Here is an 18,334-nt window from a genome sequence, read left to right as displayed (position 1 = left end):
GGAGGCTTGTGTGCTCTCCTGCTCCCTTTGATCCTCGTTGGGATTACCTTCCTTTGGGCTTGGAGGATCGTCTCCTTAAGGAGCGACCACTCGCCTTGGACACCTGGCTCCCCTCCCCTCTGGGACCTCAGCGCTTCTCCAACTATCCTCCAGACAGCCACCAATGCACTTGGCACTGGCCTTTGCCAGTGATCCTCAGGGTAGAGATTGTGGGAATGTTAACAGCCTGCTGCTCCATCCATGTCTGGGAAGTGGAGCTGCCACATCTTGTATTGGCTTCTGTAGTGAGACCACTCCCCTTACCCTGTCTGATTTGACTGACCAGCTAATCTATTAGCTTGCTCACGGGGAGATGTTGCTGATAAGTCTTCAGATTTCAGCTTTCCTTTTACCCAGTCTTTTAAGTACTTCTCTCCCATTCTCTTTCTCCAGGCTCTTTCCCCCTCTTTTTTTTTAAACAGGTAGTTCCATGTTCGCTTCTTTCTCTTGCCTTTTCTGAAATGGAAAATAACCCAATTCCTTTATTTATTTATTTATTTATTTATTTATTTATTTATTTTTTATAAGCTCAGTCAGATTCCCTTCCAGTCAACAAAAGTGAATGCTAGGGGAATCACCAACTCTCACGTTTCAGTTGTTACTAAAATAAATGTTGTTATTAGCTAAGGGGCTAGAAATAAAAGAAGTTAAATTTGTGCGTAGGGGAAGCTGTGTTCTGTCCTAGGGTCCCATGTGCACAGCCCTCCTTTCTTGGCTGCTGGTCAGGCACATGTCCTAGGTGCCAGGGGTGGATAAAATAGCCTGCCAACAGATTCAGTCCAGTCCTCAGGTAAACAGCCACCAACTCACTGGATCTGGTGCACTGTGTGGTGCTGGGTGGGAAGGGAGTCGGGGGAGCACTGCCTCTGCCCAGCAGCATCAGGCATCAGTTGTGGACCTAGGCAAGGGTCCCTGCCCCCCATTGGGTGGGCAGCAGCATTAACTGCTCCTGTCTGGGTCTGCATCTGAGTGTTGAGCGGGAGGAGAAAGGGGGAGATGGAGGGAAGGGAATGGGAGTGGGCGGAGAGACAAAGGGGGAGGGAGATGGGGAAGAGATGGAGGGGAGTGAGAGAGACTAGGAGAGACGTAGATGGAGAGAGAGAGATGGATGTGGCCTTCGACAGGTTCCCAAAACTCATTAAGTGACCCTCTAGCCAAAATAATTGTCCAGCCCTTTTTTAGGCCCTGCTGACTTTGCTTCTGAAGATGTGCTGGACCAGTGACTTCACAGCTCTTTTCTCTTTTGCTTCCTTGTAGCGGCTCCTGAGGTGCAGCAAAGTTGGCTCTATTATGCGGGATGGGAGGGATCGAATTGTTACTCTTGCCACTGACCAGACGGGCCGGATCCTGGCCTGCCACGTAAGTGATGTGCTTTGGGTGTTTGGTGAGTGTGAACCATAGGAGTCTTGTTTTCAAGAGCCATTACCAGCAACACTACAAAGACTTCTCAGTCTGTTTGCTGATAATGTAACTTTACTTAGCCTTATGAAACTGGGGTGAACACAGCAGAAATTCTGGGAGCCTGTAACTTTTGTCTGTTTTGTCTCCAGGGAACAGACTCTATTTTGGAAGTATTTTATGTTCTTTCTGAGGATGAAATTCACAAGAAGATGGAAAGGAAAATGAAGAAAGCAAGGAAAAAAGCCAGGTAAGTTCAGCTTTGTCATTTAGAATTATGTTTGCATACTGAAAACTGACAGTAGAGCCCTCCAGTGATAGGGAGTAACTAGTGAATTGAAAGCTATTTCTGGTTATTTGTCCAATTTCATTTCTGAGTTTTGGCTTCCTCTGCTAATACGTTTTTTTGTCCTTTCCATCTCTCTGGTGCTGGTCTGAGCAACATTGTTCTCAAAGTTGTAAGAAAGTTGCCATGAGTCTGATCATTCCCTTCCCATTCCTGAGATGGTAGCACGCCTGCCAGGACTGCATGCACATGTCTGCAGCACTGGAGGAGAGTCCAGCTGGCTTCAGTCTTAAAAGAATTACATTTTGTTTACATTGTCAGGGGAGAATGGATGTCACTTTGTCTTTCTGTGTCTGTCCCTGTGTGAATAGCTTGACTGTGTTAGGTGAACTTATTTGTTGTCCTCATCTATCTTTTGTAGGCAGCAGCTTCAGAAGGAAGAGGAGGAACCTGAAAGCAGCATTGAACTGAGTCTGCAGGAGGAGATTCAGCGGCTTGTGAACATTAAGGCTTCTGCTAAAATCAAGTAAGTGCAAATCCCTGGCTTGGAGGGGTTGCCATAGCACGGGGGTAGGCAAAATAATGGCCCATGGGCTAGATCCAGCTCACTAAGGGATTTTGTCCAGCCCACAGCAGGTCTCTTGGTTCCGCTCAGCCCAGGTCTGGGGGGCAGCCTGGGCCATAGCACATAAAGCCAGTCCCACTGCCCCTGGGTGTGCATCAGGGTTGCGGTGGCACAGAGCCTGGGCTTGTTTCTCAGCAGCCCTGGCAACAGCAGCTCCTTCCATCAGCTGCTCCTGTCAGACCTGGCTCTGCTGCCTGGGCACCCTGGCCTGTCAGCCCTGCGCATACAGCTGGGGGCGGGACCCATATGGGCAGGGCGTGTGGCTGGGGGAGAGTGGGGAGCAGTGCCTGGGAGAGGGCTGGGTGGGTAGGTGGGGCCAGGATCACAGGCAGCGACAGTGAGGCTGGGGCCCCAGGGCAGAGCTGCAATCAGCTGTCCGCATGGCCCTGTGACGAGCTCAGGTTCTGCAGGCAGGGGCATGCAGTAAGTGCATTGTGGCTCTGCCCTGGGTCCTGGCCCCAAGCCTGCACAGTCACTGCCCCGTTATCTCAGACCCTGTCCCACCTGCCTGTCCCATTCCTGCTTCTGGGTGCAGCTCCCTGTTTGGAGCCCCAGCCTGGCCACCTGCTCTGCCCATGTGTGTCCTGGCCTGTCTCCATGGAGACCCTGCATAACCCTGCCTGCACAACTGGCATCCGTCACAGGGCTGTGCAGCGAGTGAATCGTGGCTCTCCCCCAGCCCTGCATTGCCTATGATCCCTGCCCTACCCACCCATCCTGCCCCTGCCTCTTTGTCCACTCACAGCCCCCTCCCAGCCGCTTAAGGAGTTTTAGTGAGCTGTTGTAGGGTGGGGTGCTGATCTGGCCCGCGGCAGCTCACCAAAACTCCCTAATTGGCCCTCCAGCCCAAATAATTGGCCATCTCCTCCCACAGCAGTTCAGGTATGGCTGTCCCATGGCCCAGGAGAGCTATGGCTTGGTGAACTTGTCTTTTCAAAACCTGGCTCAGCTACATAGAGGAAACTAGAGCTGGGGAAGGCCTGCTCAGTTTCTCTGGTTCCCCCTTTTTACCTGCTACCTACCCATGGGCACTGTCTTGTATATGTTCCAGCTTCTTCTCCAGCAGGAGTGTTCCTTCCTGGGGGCCCTAGTGTTGGATGGCTTAGGCAGTGCTTCCCTCTTGTCCCAGAACCTCATTCATCTCCCTGTGAGGGAGTGTTCCTCAGATTTGCCTGTGCTGATGTTCTTTAAGTGGCCCCTTCTTCTAACCTTGCCTTTGTCTGTTCAAACAGATCATTTGACTTGATCCTCTCCCCAAAAGGAGAGCTGAAGGCCACATTACTGCTCCAGAACAACACAGTCGAGACGTATGCCCTTAACCCATCTGCACAAACCCCACAGGTTGCCCGGGTTTCTAAGATAACCATTGGAGGGCATCGCAGCAACGTTAGGACCCTGGCTTTCAGCTCTGATAACATTGCTGTCCTGTCGGCTGCAGCTGAGTCTGTCAAGATCTGGAACAGGTCTGGAGTTGAAAGGGGCCAATGCTGTTCCCTGAAAGTTTGGGGCTGTTTGACTAGGGGAAGAGATAGCAGGGATGGGAGTGAGCAAGGAAGATGATCATGGCTGGGGTTGATGGGGAACTTTATTTGTGCTTTTGCCTTTGTCATGGTGTCCTGTGAAATGGAGAGGCAACAAACACAGTTAGGACTGCAGAGTTAACTTGAGGAATTTTTTTGCCACTGGATATCACTGAGGCCAAGTGTAGTTGGGTTGCTGGAGACAGATCTTTGGGTATTCAACACACCCATAGGCACCTGAATTTTGCAGATTTTTTGGTAGGGAATACTTGCCTCTGTGTGTTTGTTTTATAATCAACCACGGGCTGGACTGGGGTTAAGAAGAAACTTTGCCTGTGGGTGCAAATCTGGGTTTTCTTGCACCTTCTCTGAGGCAACTCATATGAGATGGTGTGATTCTCAGTCATGATCTGGTGTGCTACTCCTGTGCCCTCTATGTATTGCTGACACTTCCTCAAACTGCACTTCTCCAGATCATTACTTCCTTCTTAAAAATCCTCCCTTTACCTTCCAGGCCTTCTCCAAGTCAGAGACAATCTCTCTGAACTGGTTTCTTCCTTGGCTTGTTCATTTTGTGTGCATGTGCATGCATGTGTGCTGGTGCATGCGTGTGCACACGTGTGTTGGTGGGGGAGGTGCCGAGCTTCTAGGTCTCGCCTCAGTTTAGGGAACAGGCTTGGGGCCTCCCTTTAGATTTACTGCTTGGAACTACCATCCAAGAGGCAGGGACAGGTTAGCTTCCCTGCTGCCAAGGCGGGGAGGGTGGTCTGGGGTTTTTGTCAGTAGATATTCTGTGATTTGCCAGCCTGATCTTTTGCTGGTCTCCTAAGCTTAGCATCTTTTCAGCCAGATTCAGGAACATCCCAAAGTGCAGTGATCCATGTTGGGCTGGGAAAGCCTGCTGTGGCCCTGTGCTTCTTATCTGTCCCTCTAAATGAGACTGTATAGAGGGGGCTGTCTGTGTGCTCATCTGGCTGTCAGAGACACCTTCCCACTAGGGCTATGGGTGCCTTTCCTAGAGTGGGCAGAGAAAGCTACGTAGTGAGATTTGTGGATTAATACTGTAACTTCCAGCTCCCTGTTTGGGTACACCCTGGGGAAATATACAACTATTTGCCCATGCAATTTTACATATAAAAGGAAGGGACTACTCATAACTGCATAATTTTGCATAATTTAACCCCAAGAAACTCTGTGCCTCCACCTCTGGGGCTCCCAGCATTCCAGCTGCGAGCCCCAGATGGAAGCACTGAGCACAGCGGTGTGTGACTGGACAGCTGTTAAGTGGGGAGGGGAGCTCCTGCCTGCAGGAGGGGGGTGGGTGTGGGCTATGTGCCATCAGTCTGGTCAGGTCAGCAGGCTCCCTGCCTCCATGTGGAGCTTCCAGCATTCTAGCAGGAAACCACATGGGGAAGTATGGAGCCCACACAGCCCAATGGTGTGTAAGTCCATGTCTCCAAATGTGGCTTCTCACTGGCATGCTGGAAGCCCCTTGCGGAGGCATGGAGCCAGCTCAACACAATGGTGCGCACTTCCCACTTGCAGTGCCATGAGTCCCATGTGCTGGCATAGAGCCAGCCTGGTCTGGTTCAGAGGTGCATACCAGTAGGCCAGACCAGGCTTGCTTTGTGCCACCATGTGCAGCTTCTTGGACTCAGCCAGAGCTGCACACTGCTTTGGCCATGAGCACCCCAAGGGCCTGCTGCTGCTGAGCTGCTGGCAACAGGGGCTGTGCACCATGGGTGGGGGGGAGAATGTGTGGTGGGATGGCCTACATATACCTCCCTCCCACACTGGATCCCACTGGGGAGCTAGCATTTTATTTTTGTCACTGCTAGAAATATATTCATTGCTTATCTACTTTTGCCATGAAACTACTTCTCTTTGCTTCTTCAACATAGAGCAAGATTAATGTGGAAAGGGCTTAGGAAATCAAACCAGTTCCCAGGGACTTCTAGGAACTTTGTACAAAATTGGAGGCATTTGGTCTCTTCTCCCAGAAATCCTTTCGGCTTCTGAATGCCCTTCAAAATTTTCTATAAAATTACTGTTTCAGAATATTGTGCCAGAAGCTGCAGGGTTAAGTATTGAGAGAACAGCACAGTTACAATTGTGTAGTATAATTAGGGACCTACTTTAGTCACAATTACAGAAAGTGATTTTTATGGCTTGGTGTGGCCTGAAGAGTAGATCTGTGTGGTCATTTTGTAGTAGCCTTGACCCACAGTGCTGGTTGGAGAGGCCCCCTAGAGAGGAGGGACGAGGGGGCAGCTGCCGTCTTGACTACTGGCTACCCTTTGTGTGGTCCCCTCAATGCTGATTGGCAGAGAGGCACACTGAAGCAGCTGCCATCTTGGCTGCTACCATTCGTGTTGCCTTGCCAGCTGGCACATTTCTGTCCTGAGTGGGCTGCAAGGCTGGGTCATAGCGGCAACAAAGACCCCCCCCCCCACACACATCTTCACAAACCCCCCTCACACCTTGCCCCACAAATCCCTCCCCCATACATACCCCACACCCAACCCCCAACAATACAAAGTACCTGCATATATTTCTAAAGAAGGTTCAAATAGGTTTATATTTAGTTTGGTTTTTTTACAAAGTAACTAATTTTGCATATTTTTAATTTTTTTCTATGCAAAATTGTAAGTGTTTCTGTGCATAATTTTCTGGGGTGTATTTGGTGCATGGTGAGAGAGGCCTATGGCTCCCACAGGCCAGACTATACATGTCAGCAGGCTTTCATGGGTTGCTTCTCCTGCAGGTCCACCTTGCAGTGTATCCGTACAATGGAGTGTGAGTATGCACTCTGTTCACTCTTTGTCCCAGGAGATCGGCAAGTCATCATAGGAACCAAGGTAACAAGGCCCTTCCCAGGTCTCCCTTTGCAGAATGAAACTTGGCCCTTGTCTGGGCTAGAGGACCTTTCTAAATGTTCCCTGCCATTGCTAGTTCCACCTGGTTTATCAGCATGGGGGGCTGGAGTGGAAACAGGTTGTCTGGTGATTTTTAATGCTGCCCTGGAGCCATCTATAGAGTGGGTCTGATTGGCCTGGGACTAACAATGCCTCTGACTGTCAACCCCCATTTGCACCATGGCTCTCATTAGCAGTGACTGAGAGAGGTAATCATGGGAAGTTATAGAACAGGTCCTTAGTATAAATGGGGTTCCTGGAAACTAGCAGTGTCTAGTGGCCATGCTAATGCTCTGGATGAGGGCTTTCAGTTTCCAGGAGTCAGCAAGTTAGCATGGAGGTGTGTTAGTAGGACTTGTTTATAGGAAGTTTCCCAGGCCTGGAATGACTGGGGATGCCATGAGCAGATGGGCGTGGTGTTGTGCTGAGCTGCTGGATGGGGAGGGTACATTCCTCCTGACTGCTTAAGACAATCCTGCCTTGTTGCCATGGGGCTCCTCTCAAGCATCATAAACTCCTTGTCTGGGGCTTCTTTCCCTGTCTTATATGTCTGCCTTAGTTGGCTTCTCTACTGCTGGCTGCCATATTGCCCACTGGGGTTTCTGCTCCCATGACCACCACTCCCTGCATGTTTGGTACTCTTTCATCAGTCCTGGCACCCTCCCCAGTTTGTGGCTCCTCCCTCCAGGCAGCTTGGGGACCTGACTAGTGTACAACACCTTAGCCCAGGTTGACGTGTGCTAAAAGCCAGTATGTGCTGCTAATTTGCTCCCTACTTCATTTGCTTCTCCCAGACAGGGAAGCTGCAACTGTTTGATTTGGCCTCAGGGGGTCTTCTGGAGACACTTGCTGCTCATGACGGGGCTGTTTGGTCCATCTCTCTTTCACCAGATCAGGTAACTCAGCCTGCTTACAACCCACAGTCTGTGGAAGCCACTTGTCTCTTTTCTTGTTTTATTTGCATGTGACCAGTCTTCTGTATTGCTTTTTACCCTGATTTGAACCTCTGCTTGTTTGATAAGATCTATTTTGGAGCACCTCAGTTGATTGGCAAGACTACGTTTCCCCCTTTAATTTTTTATGATCATATCCTACATCAGTTCCATTATTCTTCTCATGATTAGTTTTAGGGTGACAGTCCTATCGTTGCTTGGGTTCCCCCAGTAGGCTACTTCTCTTTGAATGGTAGGGTGGCTCTGGTGTAGTGTTTAGGCCGCAGGAGTGTTCCTCCTACCCAGTGAACACACACACATCCACTGTCTGCTGCAGTTCAGTTGAGTTCAAAGTCTGCCCTGATAGGATCTCTTGTCTGCCAAAGCCTGCGGAGTCTCCTTCTCCCAGCAAGGAGGAAAGGGACGTTTCTTGCTCAGGTTCCTCGCTGAGGTACCACAAGATTCTTTTAAGTGTGCAACACAGTATTAGCACTGTTAATTGTTTGAACACCTATGCATGATTCACAAGATAAACTCAGAAATTTCAAATAGGAATCCACAGTTTCATAAATGTTCTGGCCTGGTGTGGTCTGCGAGCTTGCTAGACCTACCCCAAGGGTATTTGTCTTGTTGCAGGTATGACAGTTCTTATTGTCATGAAAGTGGTCGGTCTTGGCTTTATTTTAACGTGTGTTCCCCTGCAGTGTGGATTTATAACTGGAGGTGCTGACAAGTGTGTCAAGTTCTGGGAGTTTGAGCTGGTGAAGGATGAGAACAGTGCTCAGAAAAGGTGAGAGAGGGAGAACTGATTCTGTACCCAACACCCAGCTACTGCAATCCATTTCACTGCTTGATGGTCCACCCTTTGTTTTTTTCCTCAGCACCTTTATGGTGTGTGTGTATGTGTGTGTGTAAGTAAGGGAGAGAGAGAAATGCAGCAAGAACAAGATGTAATCACTAACACTTCTGGCTGTTTGTCAGGCTGGGTGATGTCCTAACCACTGGGCTATTGGCGTTTCTGGGATGAGGATGTCCTTTTCTCCCCCCCCCCCCCGAACATTCCTTTCCCCCCTCACCCTGTCACTCTGAAAGGTCTTTGAGAGGCCTCTAGGCTAGGAATGGACCTTCTTGGGCCATCAAGTCCACATCCCTGTAAATAACATCTGTCTAAAAGTGTCCTTCAGATAATGCACTTCAACTCCTTTTCCCCATTCCCAAAGATCATAGCTGCAGAACACCTATCACAGACTGAGTCCAAAAATCCCTGCAGTGCTCCATGTTGCACTGGTAGACACAAGGCAGGGCATTATTGGGTAAAGCATACCTATGTGATCTTAGGAGATGGACCTCAGCCTGTGCTGCTCCCAAAGATGTCCTTTTCCCCCTCCCTCAAAGTCTCCTGCCAGGCTGGCAATGTGGATTGAGGGGTGGAATTCCTTCTTGAATCACAGGCCAAGAGACTTTTATTTTCTATCTGCACCACAATGAAAACAGATTTTGAGACCTCAGAGCTTTCCATGAAATGGCATGGTTTTCTGGCTGGCCACACTCCTTGCTGCCTTACCTTGTTCTGTTGCTGAAGACAGTGGCTTGTTGAGTCCTGTTCACAGCGTCCCATAGCACTCCAGCCATTTCCGGCACTAATAAACTTCAGTTGCTTCCTATCCCACACCATGCTAGCTCTGCTTTGCTGGAGTTTTGCATCCTGTGAACTGGCTCCCTGCCATGCTGGATCCAGGTACCCCCTGATTAGTGTTTCAGGATTTCCTTGTACTTGCGATCAGATTTTCTCAGTGGATCTGATGACAAAAATACGTACGCTCAGAGCCCCAGGTCCTTTTAGATCTTGCCTCATTTCCTGTCTCACAGAGGAAGGTGATGCTGCATGCTTTAGTAAGTTAGTTTTCCTGTAGTGTGGGGTGTTTGTACCCTGGGGGCTCCAGGTGAAGACAGGGAAACTCTCTTCCTCTTGGTTGCTACTAGGTTGTCCGTAAAGCACACACGTATCCTTCAGCTGGATGAGGATGTTCTCTGTGTACGGTACAGTCCCAACCAGAAGCTGCTGGCTGTCTCTTTACTGGACTGCACTGTAAAGATATTCCACACTGACACGCTCAAGGTGAGCCCTTGCCAGAGTTGTGTAGGAGCTGGCACACAGGACAGTGGGCAGAGGTTGCTAACAAAAAAAGTTGTTTACCTGCTGGGTGCTATCACTTCATTTATCGGATGATGCCTGGCACAGTGTCATGTGGCTGGGGGAGGGAAGGAGCTGGAGGGGAGTTCCATGACTGCTCACTCTTTATTGACAAAAGCATGCTTAAAAGTTTGTCCATTGCTTGCTGGAGACGGTCTTTTTTTGTTGTTGTTCTGGGAAGCATTGGGGCCCTTTTGGCTGTGAGTTTCTTCCAGCCCAACCGGTTTGGCACAGCATTGCTGGTGGTTCCTTTGCCACTCCACACAAGATCCCTTATCCGCTGCCTGTGTCCATTGCACAGGGGTCCTGTGATTCTTGCCCCAGTGTGAGTGTCTGTGGGATGAAGCAGACCAGCATGATGGGGTTTAAGGGCTGTTCAGTAAACACTGTACATGCTCCAAGCAAGTAAAGTGGCAGACAGAGACACTTCCCTGCTTATGGGTAGTGATCTGAGGTGCTGCTCCTAACTATAGCTCAGATCTTTTTCTGCTGATATTGGCTGTGTAAGTACTGACCAGCTGGTTCCCTTCAGAATAAGGATTCTGGGGAATGTGGGAGCACTGGGGGTGGATCAAACTGTTTCCCCCCACACTTTTTTTCAGCATTTCTAGTTAAGTGACATCTTCCCCCTGTCTTCCCAGTTTTTTCTGTCACTGTATGGACACAAGCTGCCAGTGCTCTGCATGGACATCACTTTCGTGAGTAAAATGGAGGCTGTTTACAGAAGTCCTGGGGAGAGTCTGGAAAGGTTTATGGTGTCAGCTGAAATCAAGTATTGCTCTGTTCTCTAGAATGGTGATCTCCAGTTAGCTTTTTGCTTAAATCTACCAGTAATTTCTTGATAGGATCCAGTACCTGCCTCAAAGGATTATAGGATTCAGGTCAAAAAGAATCTGTGGATCTGTTTTTGGGTGGGGGAGAGATTGAACCACTGCTTTGTTGGACTTTTTTAATTTGTTGGGTTCAGTTCTACGTATTGGTAGGGTCTGATCAGATCTATGCTTCAAGGATGGAATGGATTGGTGCTAGGTGGCAAACTGTGGGTGGTTCTCCGCCCCATTCTCGCAGCCTGGTGCTGGGAGAGTCTGTTTCTGAAAAATTTGTGATCTGTGTACACTGGGACTGCTTTCATTGTTTGCCTGTCTAGATTTCTCTGGCTGTTTTTATTGGTCTGCTCCCTTTGTTACAGTAGTCTTTTCCTATTTAGAGTTGCCACCCTGTAGTCCTGTTGACTGTCTTAACTTCAGACCTGTGCTGAAAACATTCCATGTCCTTTGCCTCTGTCTCTTCATTTTGGTCACTCTGCTACTTCCTTGGACTTGGCTGTAGTACTACGCTGATTGTTCAGGGCTCTGGGATTTGGTTTCTTTGAGACTCATTATGTTCAAACTGTTTTATTTCTCTTCTCTTCTTGCTTGCTTGGTGTAGGATGGGGCCCTGATAGCAACTGGCTCTGCTGACCGGAACGTGAAGATCTGGGGCTTGGACTTTGGCGACTGTCACCGTTCTCTCTTTGCCCACAATGACAGGCAAGTGGACCCGTACCTTCTGCATCCTGCAGGCCTTTCCTTTACAGACTGTTGGGAGCCCTGCTGCCCCCTGCCACTGTGTGGTGTGGCTTGAGCCTCTGCCTTCTGTGCAGTGTGGTGCACAGTGCTTATGCCCAGTCCCACAGAGTTTGCCCTGAGATCCTGTATATAACACGACTGTTGGTGCCCCTCACTCACCTTCCTGTCCTCAGTGCCTGGTCTCGTTGCATGTCCCTTCCTGCTCCCCTCATCCTGGCTGGTGTCAGTTCCCTCCTCACCCCTTGGCAATTTGAATATAGCTGCCTGAACTTTGTCAGGTGGACCGTGCGCTCAGGTGAGTGGAGACCAGAAGCTGCAGTAGCCAAGGTGGAGGTAGAAATGCTTTTTCTGGGGCATCTTGTCCTGAGCAGGATGGTGGTGGGGGCAGAGGCTTCTGTGGATGGGGTGTTGATGTCGGGCATTCCACCATCTCTCTGCCTACCTGTACAATGGGAAACCTTGTGCTGCAGTGTGATGTACCTCCAGTTTGTGCCCAAGTCTCACCTCTTCTTCACGGCTGGGAAAGACCACAAGATCAAGCAGTGGGATGCTGATAAATTTCAGCATATCCAGACCTTGGAGGTAAGAGATGTTGGATAGTGGCTTAGCCTGAAGGGAGGGTATTTCTGTTGGACCAGTACCTTTCCCTCATGGGCTGGGGGGTGAGGTGTGGGTGCAGGATGCAGTGTGAGGAGTTTTTGACTTTCACTTCATCTCTCTGACTTTTAGGGACACCACCAAGAGGTCTGGTGCCTGGCAATCAGTCCCAGTGGAGACCATGTAGTGTCCTCCTCTCATGACAAATCCCTGCGCATCTGGGAAAGGACAAGGGAGCCACTCATCGTGGAGGAGGAGCAGGAGATGGTAAGAGCAGCCATCTGGCCTGGAGGGGTCTCCTGGAAGAGGCAGTTCCACCCCTGGCTTCTCCCTAGGTGATAAATGCCCCAATCAATTGTCTGGGGAGCAGATTGTTGTGTCTCAGTCTCTCTCTCCCCACTTCTAAATGTCCTGCTGAGCCACAGGCTGTGCAGTTTCTGGTGGGCCATGGCTTTCCTGTGTGTTCCCATTCTTACCTCTCTAGAATAGCCTCATACCTGAGCTGCTTGCCCTTATTTGTGTGCTGCATTCATTCTTTTCTGCTGCAGCAAAGGGAAGCTGAGTACGAGGAGAACGTGGCCAAGGAAGAGCAACCTGTGGTGAGTTGAGCTGCCTGCAAGCAGAGCAGTAGTCTTGACTGTGAAGGGTTTCCCAGTGTGTTTGGACTGGTGTCCTAGACAATATAGGAGGGATGTGGGGTGGCTCTAGGAGAGAACAGGAGAGGGTAGGGGTCCTGCTTCCTTGTAGATCAGAACTGAACTAGTGGGGGTCCTGCTTCCTTGTAGATCAGAACTGAACTAGTGGGTACTCAAGGGAGCCTGCCATTTGAGAGAGGAAACCAGATGCTTGTTAAGTCTTGAAGTGTGCCCTGTGAGAGTGAAAGGTTCTGGCAGGAGACCAACTCAGACATTGTGCTCCGAGTCTGTCACCCCTCCATCTCAGGTTACACATTACCAGTTCAAAGCTGTGCCAGGCCAGTAGTGCTGAATGTGAAAGTGTGAGGCTGGGGCATGTAAAGTTCACAAGCAGGAGGCTTGGGTTCCCTTGTTAACTTGGTCAGGCTCTGTGTGTAGCCTTGATTTAGCTCAGCTCCCGTTTTACCTTTCTGAATATTGAGGACAAACCCATTTACCGCAACAGGAATCAGACTAAAGCATTATTTTCAGGGTAGCTCAGTACCTAAGTAAATAGATACTCTGAGTGGAGGCATTTTCTAAGACAAGGAGAGACCCTAAACTTGAATCTACGGAAGGTATCTTGGCTTTGGGGGGCGGGGGGGTCTGACCTGAGGACTGCCTTAGATATTTTGCTGCCTGAAAAAAAACAGCTGTAGCTTGAGATCTGCCTTGTTTCCTGTAGGTGGCTGGTGAGGTGCAAGGAGAGACTGGCTTAGCGGGAAAGAAGACCATTGAAACTATCAAAGCGGTGAGTATGCAGGAGTATTGCTTATACTTTCCCTGATCTGACATACTGACTTACAGGCCCTAAGACCTCCCTGGAAGGTCTGAGAGTGACTGGAAGGGTAGACCCCCAAGTTGTAAAGGCTCTGAGACAGGCTCTCCCCAGCCTTTCAGAATGCTTCCAACTCTCCAGCAGGGAGCAAGGGCTTGGGTTTGTCCAAATGACATCTGGTTGATGTGTCCATTGAGCTTCTGTTAAAAATAAAAATAAAAAATAAAAATTGTTTGTATCCACAGAATTGCAGAATTTCTGGCTCTTTACCACAAAGGCAAGCACAAGCTGTTTTAATGGGATGCTTCCCCAGGAGTGTAGAGTTTGCTGTATACCACCATTATATTGTTCCATCTGCTCAGGCCTCCTGCCCTGGGGGCAGTAACTCTTCTCAGATGCATCAGGAGAAGGCAGCAGTGGTCTATAATGCCTCAAGACTACGGATTAATACTGCATGAGGGCACAGGTGCTTGCATATCCCCAGCACCTGATTGCAGAAGTGATCAGCCTCAGGATTAGCTGCTCTTAATTTAGCAGATGAAACCAGCTCGCTCTTTGTTCAAAATGACCTAGCCCAGCATCTTGCGTTTTGGATGGAGGCAGTCACAGTGCATGGAAGGGTAGATGTTAGAGAAGGGTTGGGCAAAATGCGGCCTGCGAGCCAGATGCGGCCTGCCAGGCCATTCTAGCTGGCCCATGGGGCCCCTAAAAAATTTAGAAAGTGAATATTTATCTGCCTCTGACTGCCGGTTATGCAGCCCTTGATGCCTTGCCAAAACTCAGTAAGTGGCCCTCTGCCTGAAATAGTTGCCCACCCCTGTGTTAGAACGTTCCAGGCAAGCCAGAACTCCATAATGCTGATTGGCTGGTGCTGGTCATGTGGCACCTGTTCACTGACCAACCTTAGTGCTGTGTTGGAATCCAGTGAAACACTCTTGCAAGGTAATAATCAATAACAGGGCTCTGTACGTCCCTGTAAGGGCTTGAGCTCTGCTTTGTGTGGCCTTTTCAGAAAGTTGTTGCTTAGCTACTGAGATGGTATTCTTGTGTAGGCTGAGCGGATCATGGAAGCCATTGAGATGTACAGAGAAGAGACCGCAAAACTGAAGGAGCATGAAGCCATATGCACAGCTGCTGGGAAAGAGGTGAGGAGACTAGGGCATGCAATGTGCCCAGTGAAAAACGAATGTGTCTAGTTACTCCTGTCTCATCTGGGGAGAAGGTTGGCATGTGCATAAAGGAGATTCAGCAGCTAGAGATGGTAGAGACCTGCTGAATCAGGAAAATTGATTCCTTGTGGAAAGAGGAGTAGGGCTGCAAGGGATCTCATGGGGTCACAAATCTAGTCTGCCTCCATGCTCCAAGGCAGGATCATCCCTGACTTAACATCCTAGATAAGTGTTTGTCTAATCTATTTTTAAAAACTTTGTGAGCAACCCTTGCACACAACACCCAGGCATAATGCCCCAAACCTCAAAAACACCCTTTAACTTGCCCCAGGTAAAGCGTGGGCACTCTCAGCATCCTTCCACTACAAGGACAGGAAGTAGATTGTTAAAATATGCTCAGTATTGCTCAGGGTTCAGTAAGTAGCTGGATCCTACTCTAGTTTTTCATGTTGGAAGCTACACTGGGGCTTTTGTCCTGTCATCTGGGGAGACTGTTTCACTCCCACTTCTGCCAGAGTCTTCCTGCCATTCAGCCAGCTGTTCTTTCTTGCCTTTGTCTCCTTGGTTGTATCGGAGGCTGTTGTGTACCTGGAGAGGACAGAATGCAAGGTGGCAAGAACTCAGATGCATTGAAGTTTTTATATTCTGGGTATAACCATAGTTTTGCTCCTGAAAACCAGCTGTTCTGGGAAAGCATTGTGGAGGTTGGGGTGTGTGACTGAGCATTACATTTTTGTCTGGAAAATGTGTCTGCACATACATTCTGTGTGCACGTGTGTGATATGCATCTATCTTATTTTGACTGTCTTTCTTTGCCCAGGTTCCCCTTCCTGTTAACCCTGTCCTCCAGGCTTATGGAAATATTTCAGTAAGTGGGATATTCAGTTCATGAATTTTGCTTAGATCTCCCTGGGAAGCCAGGGGCATGGGGCAAGGGCTCAGAAAATACCTTATTTATTCACCTACCATATTCACTTTTCCCCAAAAAATAAGCCATTGAAAATTGGGGTGCATATGTCATGCAGGAAAACTGATTCTGAATAATTTGGTTGAAGAGGAAAATGTTTTTTCTTCATTCTGCCTTCCCCAAAAAAGATGCATGTCTTACTTGGGGGGCCTGTGGTGTGCAAATAAATATGGTGTTTTTGAGTCCAGTGATTTTGAAGCAAATAATTCAAAGAAAATTCCATTTGGATCAACTTGAGATCCCCATGCATGCACATATACCCAAAAGGAAAATAAAAATCATTTCAGGACACAAGAAACATTTCATTTGTCCAAACACAAAATGTCTGGTTCATATTTAGGGCTCTTGAATAAAGCAAAGAACTGGTACTGGAAGATGAGACATGTACTATTCATAACATGGTGATGGTGGAATTGCAACCTCATCTTGCTGAAGAGGCTGGTGGTCAGGGCACTTGCCCAACATGTGAGACCTGCGTTAAAATCCTGACTCTGCATGAGTAAGCATAGACTCATAGAGAAGGCCCTCAGGAGGCTGGACAGCCCCTATCCAAACCATCCCAGACAAGTGCTTGTCCAACTTGCTTTTAAAAACTCTGGAAGTGACCCTCACCCACCTACCAGGTACAGTTCCCAACAAATCAGAAAACACCCTTTTTAAAGGTAAAGCAGAAAGTAAGGGCACTGTCTGCGTCCTGTCTTTGCAAGGACAGGAGGGCTTGTTTAAGTTATGCTCAAGAGATCTGAGGAAGAGGACCATGTTCTACCTTCCTGCAAGGAAGACGGTCCTGACTATGGGGTAAAATTCTTCTAGATGCTCAATATGGTAATTGGTCTGAACCTGAGCACAGGAGCAAGACCCTCTAGCCACGAACCTCCAAGTTTAAGTCCCAGGAGGAGAATCAGCACACTCTAGTCACAATCCCTAGCTTCAGCTGTTGCCAGCACCCACTACTTCTGAGAGAGGTGGGGAAAAAAATCCCAGAAATAAGGAGCATTTCTTTCCTGACCTCATAGTGCATGGCAAAGCCCAGGAACATGGGAAAAGCCGAACACATTAATTCTGCACTGAAGCCTGGGAACTGCAAACACAACTCCATACATCCCACACCCTGACTGGAGATTTAGAACCGTCTTTTCTGTCATCCTGTACCTTCCTTAAAAAATTACCCCAGCTTCTTTAATCTTTCATAATGAAGCTGGTTGTGGCACTCCACTTCAGTTTCCTGCAGCTGAGCATGGTCCTCTTCATTTTCCACCTGTTCTGGGTTATAGGCTTCTTTTCTTGGTCTCTGAGCAATTTTGGGGTTGTGGTGGGGTGTCTTTCAGACTTCCAACTGTTGCTCTTCACAGCATGCTTCAGGTATTGTTACTTCTAAATCATCCCTGACCAATGCTTGTCCAGCCTCTTCCTGAAAGTTCCCAATGTAGAGTCTCCTTCAATGTCCCTACACAACTTTTGCAGATTTTCCTAGGAGCTAATTAGCATTGGACCTACTTCCTTAGTCTTCCTTTTCTGACCAAAGTACCGTATTTTCTCACATGCATGTGCCTCGGAATAAGATGCACCTTGTTTTTGAAAGGCTGAATGAAGAAGAAAAATTTATTTTCTTACAGTAAATAACTGAGTAACAGCAGCCAGGGAGCTGAACTTGCTCTTTGTTATCTACTCTTTGTGGATTAATTCACTTTTTTTCAGCTGCAAAAACAAAAGTAACTGCTCTTACTATATAATGCGTGCACTTGGTTTCCAACAGCTGGGTTTTTTTTGGGGAAAAAAAAGTGAATGTGATTTGTAAGGAAATAAGGTGTTTATGGAACTTCCCTCACCATGTGTAACATCTTATTTACCTTTTGCTTCCTTGAGTTTGTCCCTGCAGGTTCTTGAAATTTCTTAGTATACTCTCTTAGTGACCTGCCCATCCTTCCATTTTTGTGTATGGTTTTTTCTTTTGATTTTTGAGGCATCAGAGAAGCAAATTGTGCAGTTCTGTAGGTTCTACTGTGCTTCCATCATGTCAGAATAACTTGTTGAGCTTCTAGTAGCATACCTTTTTAGAAACTGCCATCTTCCCAGGGCACCTTTTATTTTTCAGTCAACTCATGAAACTGGGTCTAGTATTTCCCTGAGTCAGTTAATATCCACCCATGTGAAATTAAATATGTAGGTTCTGGTGGCTTCTTGCTTTCACAGTCTCAGAATTATGAATTCTGTCATATTGTAACTACTTCCTTCCAAGCATCACCTTCACAATCTCAACTAGTTCTTCCCGACTAGTCAACACAAGATCTGAGATGGGGGCTTCCTTACTTGTATGAGTTGTCATCCACACAAGTTAGGGTCTCTCCTTTTATTTCCAGCAGATAGCTGGAAAATTTAATTCTCCCCTTAGTACCATCTCACTACTATTGGATAATGTTGTTATTTCCTCAAAGAGCGCATCATCCACCTTTTCTTGGCTTGGTGGCCTTTAACAGACTCCCACTTGTAATATTACCGAGGTACTTCCCCTCCTTTATCTTTACCCACATCCACTCGGATCTGCTACCTTCTTCCTCCTGACCAGAGAATGCGCATATATATATATATTTTTTTTTTGATATACAATGTGATAACACCTCCTGTTTTCTCAAACCTATTCTTTTGAAACTGAATGGACCCCTCATAGTTGA

General features: G+C 48.1%; 1 protein-coding gene across 2 annotated transcripts in view; it reads left to right on the top strand.

Annotated features, from left to right (window-relative positions):
- WDR3 (WD repeat domain 3) overlaps positions 1 to 18,334 on the top strand; it is a 30,829-nt gene that overhangs the window by 7,252 nt on the left and 5,243 nt on the right. Inside the window, exons 7-22 of one of the 2 annotated variants that reach the window (XM_019548669.1) lie at positions 1,297 to 1,398; positions 1,590 to 1,687; positions 2,145 to 2,249; positions 3,581 to 3,811; positions 6,633 to 6,726; positions 7,578 to 7,679; positions 8,420 to 8,505; positions 9,699 to 9,834; positions 10,551 to 10,607; positions 11,338 to 11,438; positions 11,948 to 12,059; positions 12,207 to 12,341; positions 12,623 to 12,673; positions 13,434 to 13,499; positions 14,579 to 14,671; positions 15,516 to 15,563. In XM_019548669.1, the coding sequence (XP_019404214.1) occupies positions 1,297 to 1,398; positions 1,590 to 1,687; positions 2,145 to 2,249; positions 3,581 to 3,811; positions 6,633 to 6,726; positions 7,578 to 7,679; positions 8,420 to 8,505; positions 9,699 to 9,834; positions 10,551 to 10,607; positions 11,338 to 11,438; positions 11,948 to 12,059; positions 12,207 to 12,341; positions 12,623 to 12,673; positions 13,434 to 13,499; positions 14,579 to 14,671; positions 15,516 to 15,563 (1,617 nt within the window). The remainder of the gene's footprint in view (positions 1 to 1,296; positions 1,399 to 1,589; positions 1,688 to 2,144; positions 2,250 to 3,580; positions 3,812 to 6,632; positions 6,727 to 7,577; positions 7,680 to 8,419; positions 8,506 to 9,698; positions 9,835 to 10,550; positions 10,608 to 11,337; positions 11,439 to 11,947; positions 12,060 to 12,206; positions 12,342 to 12,622; positions 12,674 to 13,433; positions 13,500 to 14,578; positions 14,672 to 15,515; positions 15,564 to 18,334) is intronic. The other variant, XM_019548670.1, reaches the window with a different exon arrangement.

This window comes from Crocodylus porosus, unplaced genomic scaffold, assembly GCF_001723895.1.
Source record: "Crocodylus porosus isolate Cpor-Errol unplaced genomic scaffold, CroPor_comp1, whole genome shotgun sequence".
In the NCBI taxonomy this organism is placed as follows: Eukaryota; Metazoa; Chordata; order Crocodylia; family Crocodylidae; genus Crocodylus; species Crocodylus porosus.
This window is presented reverse-complemented; position numbering and strand designations above follow the sequence as displayed.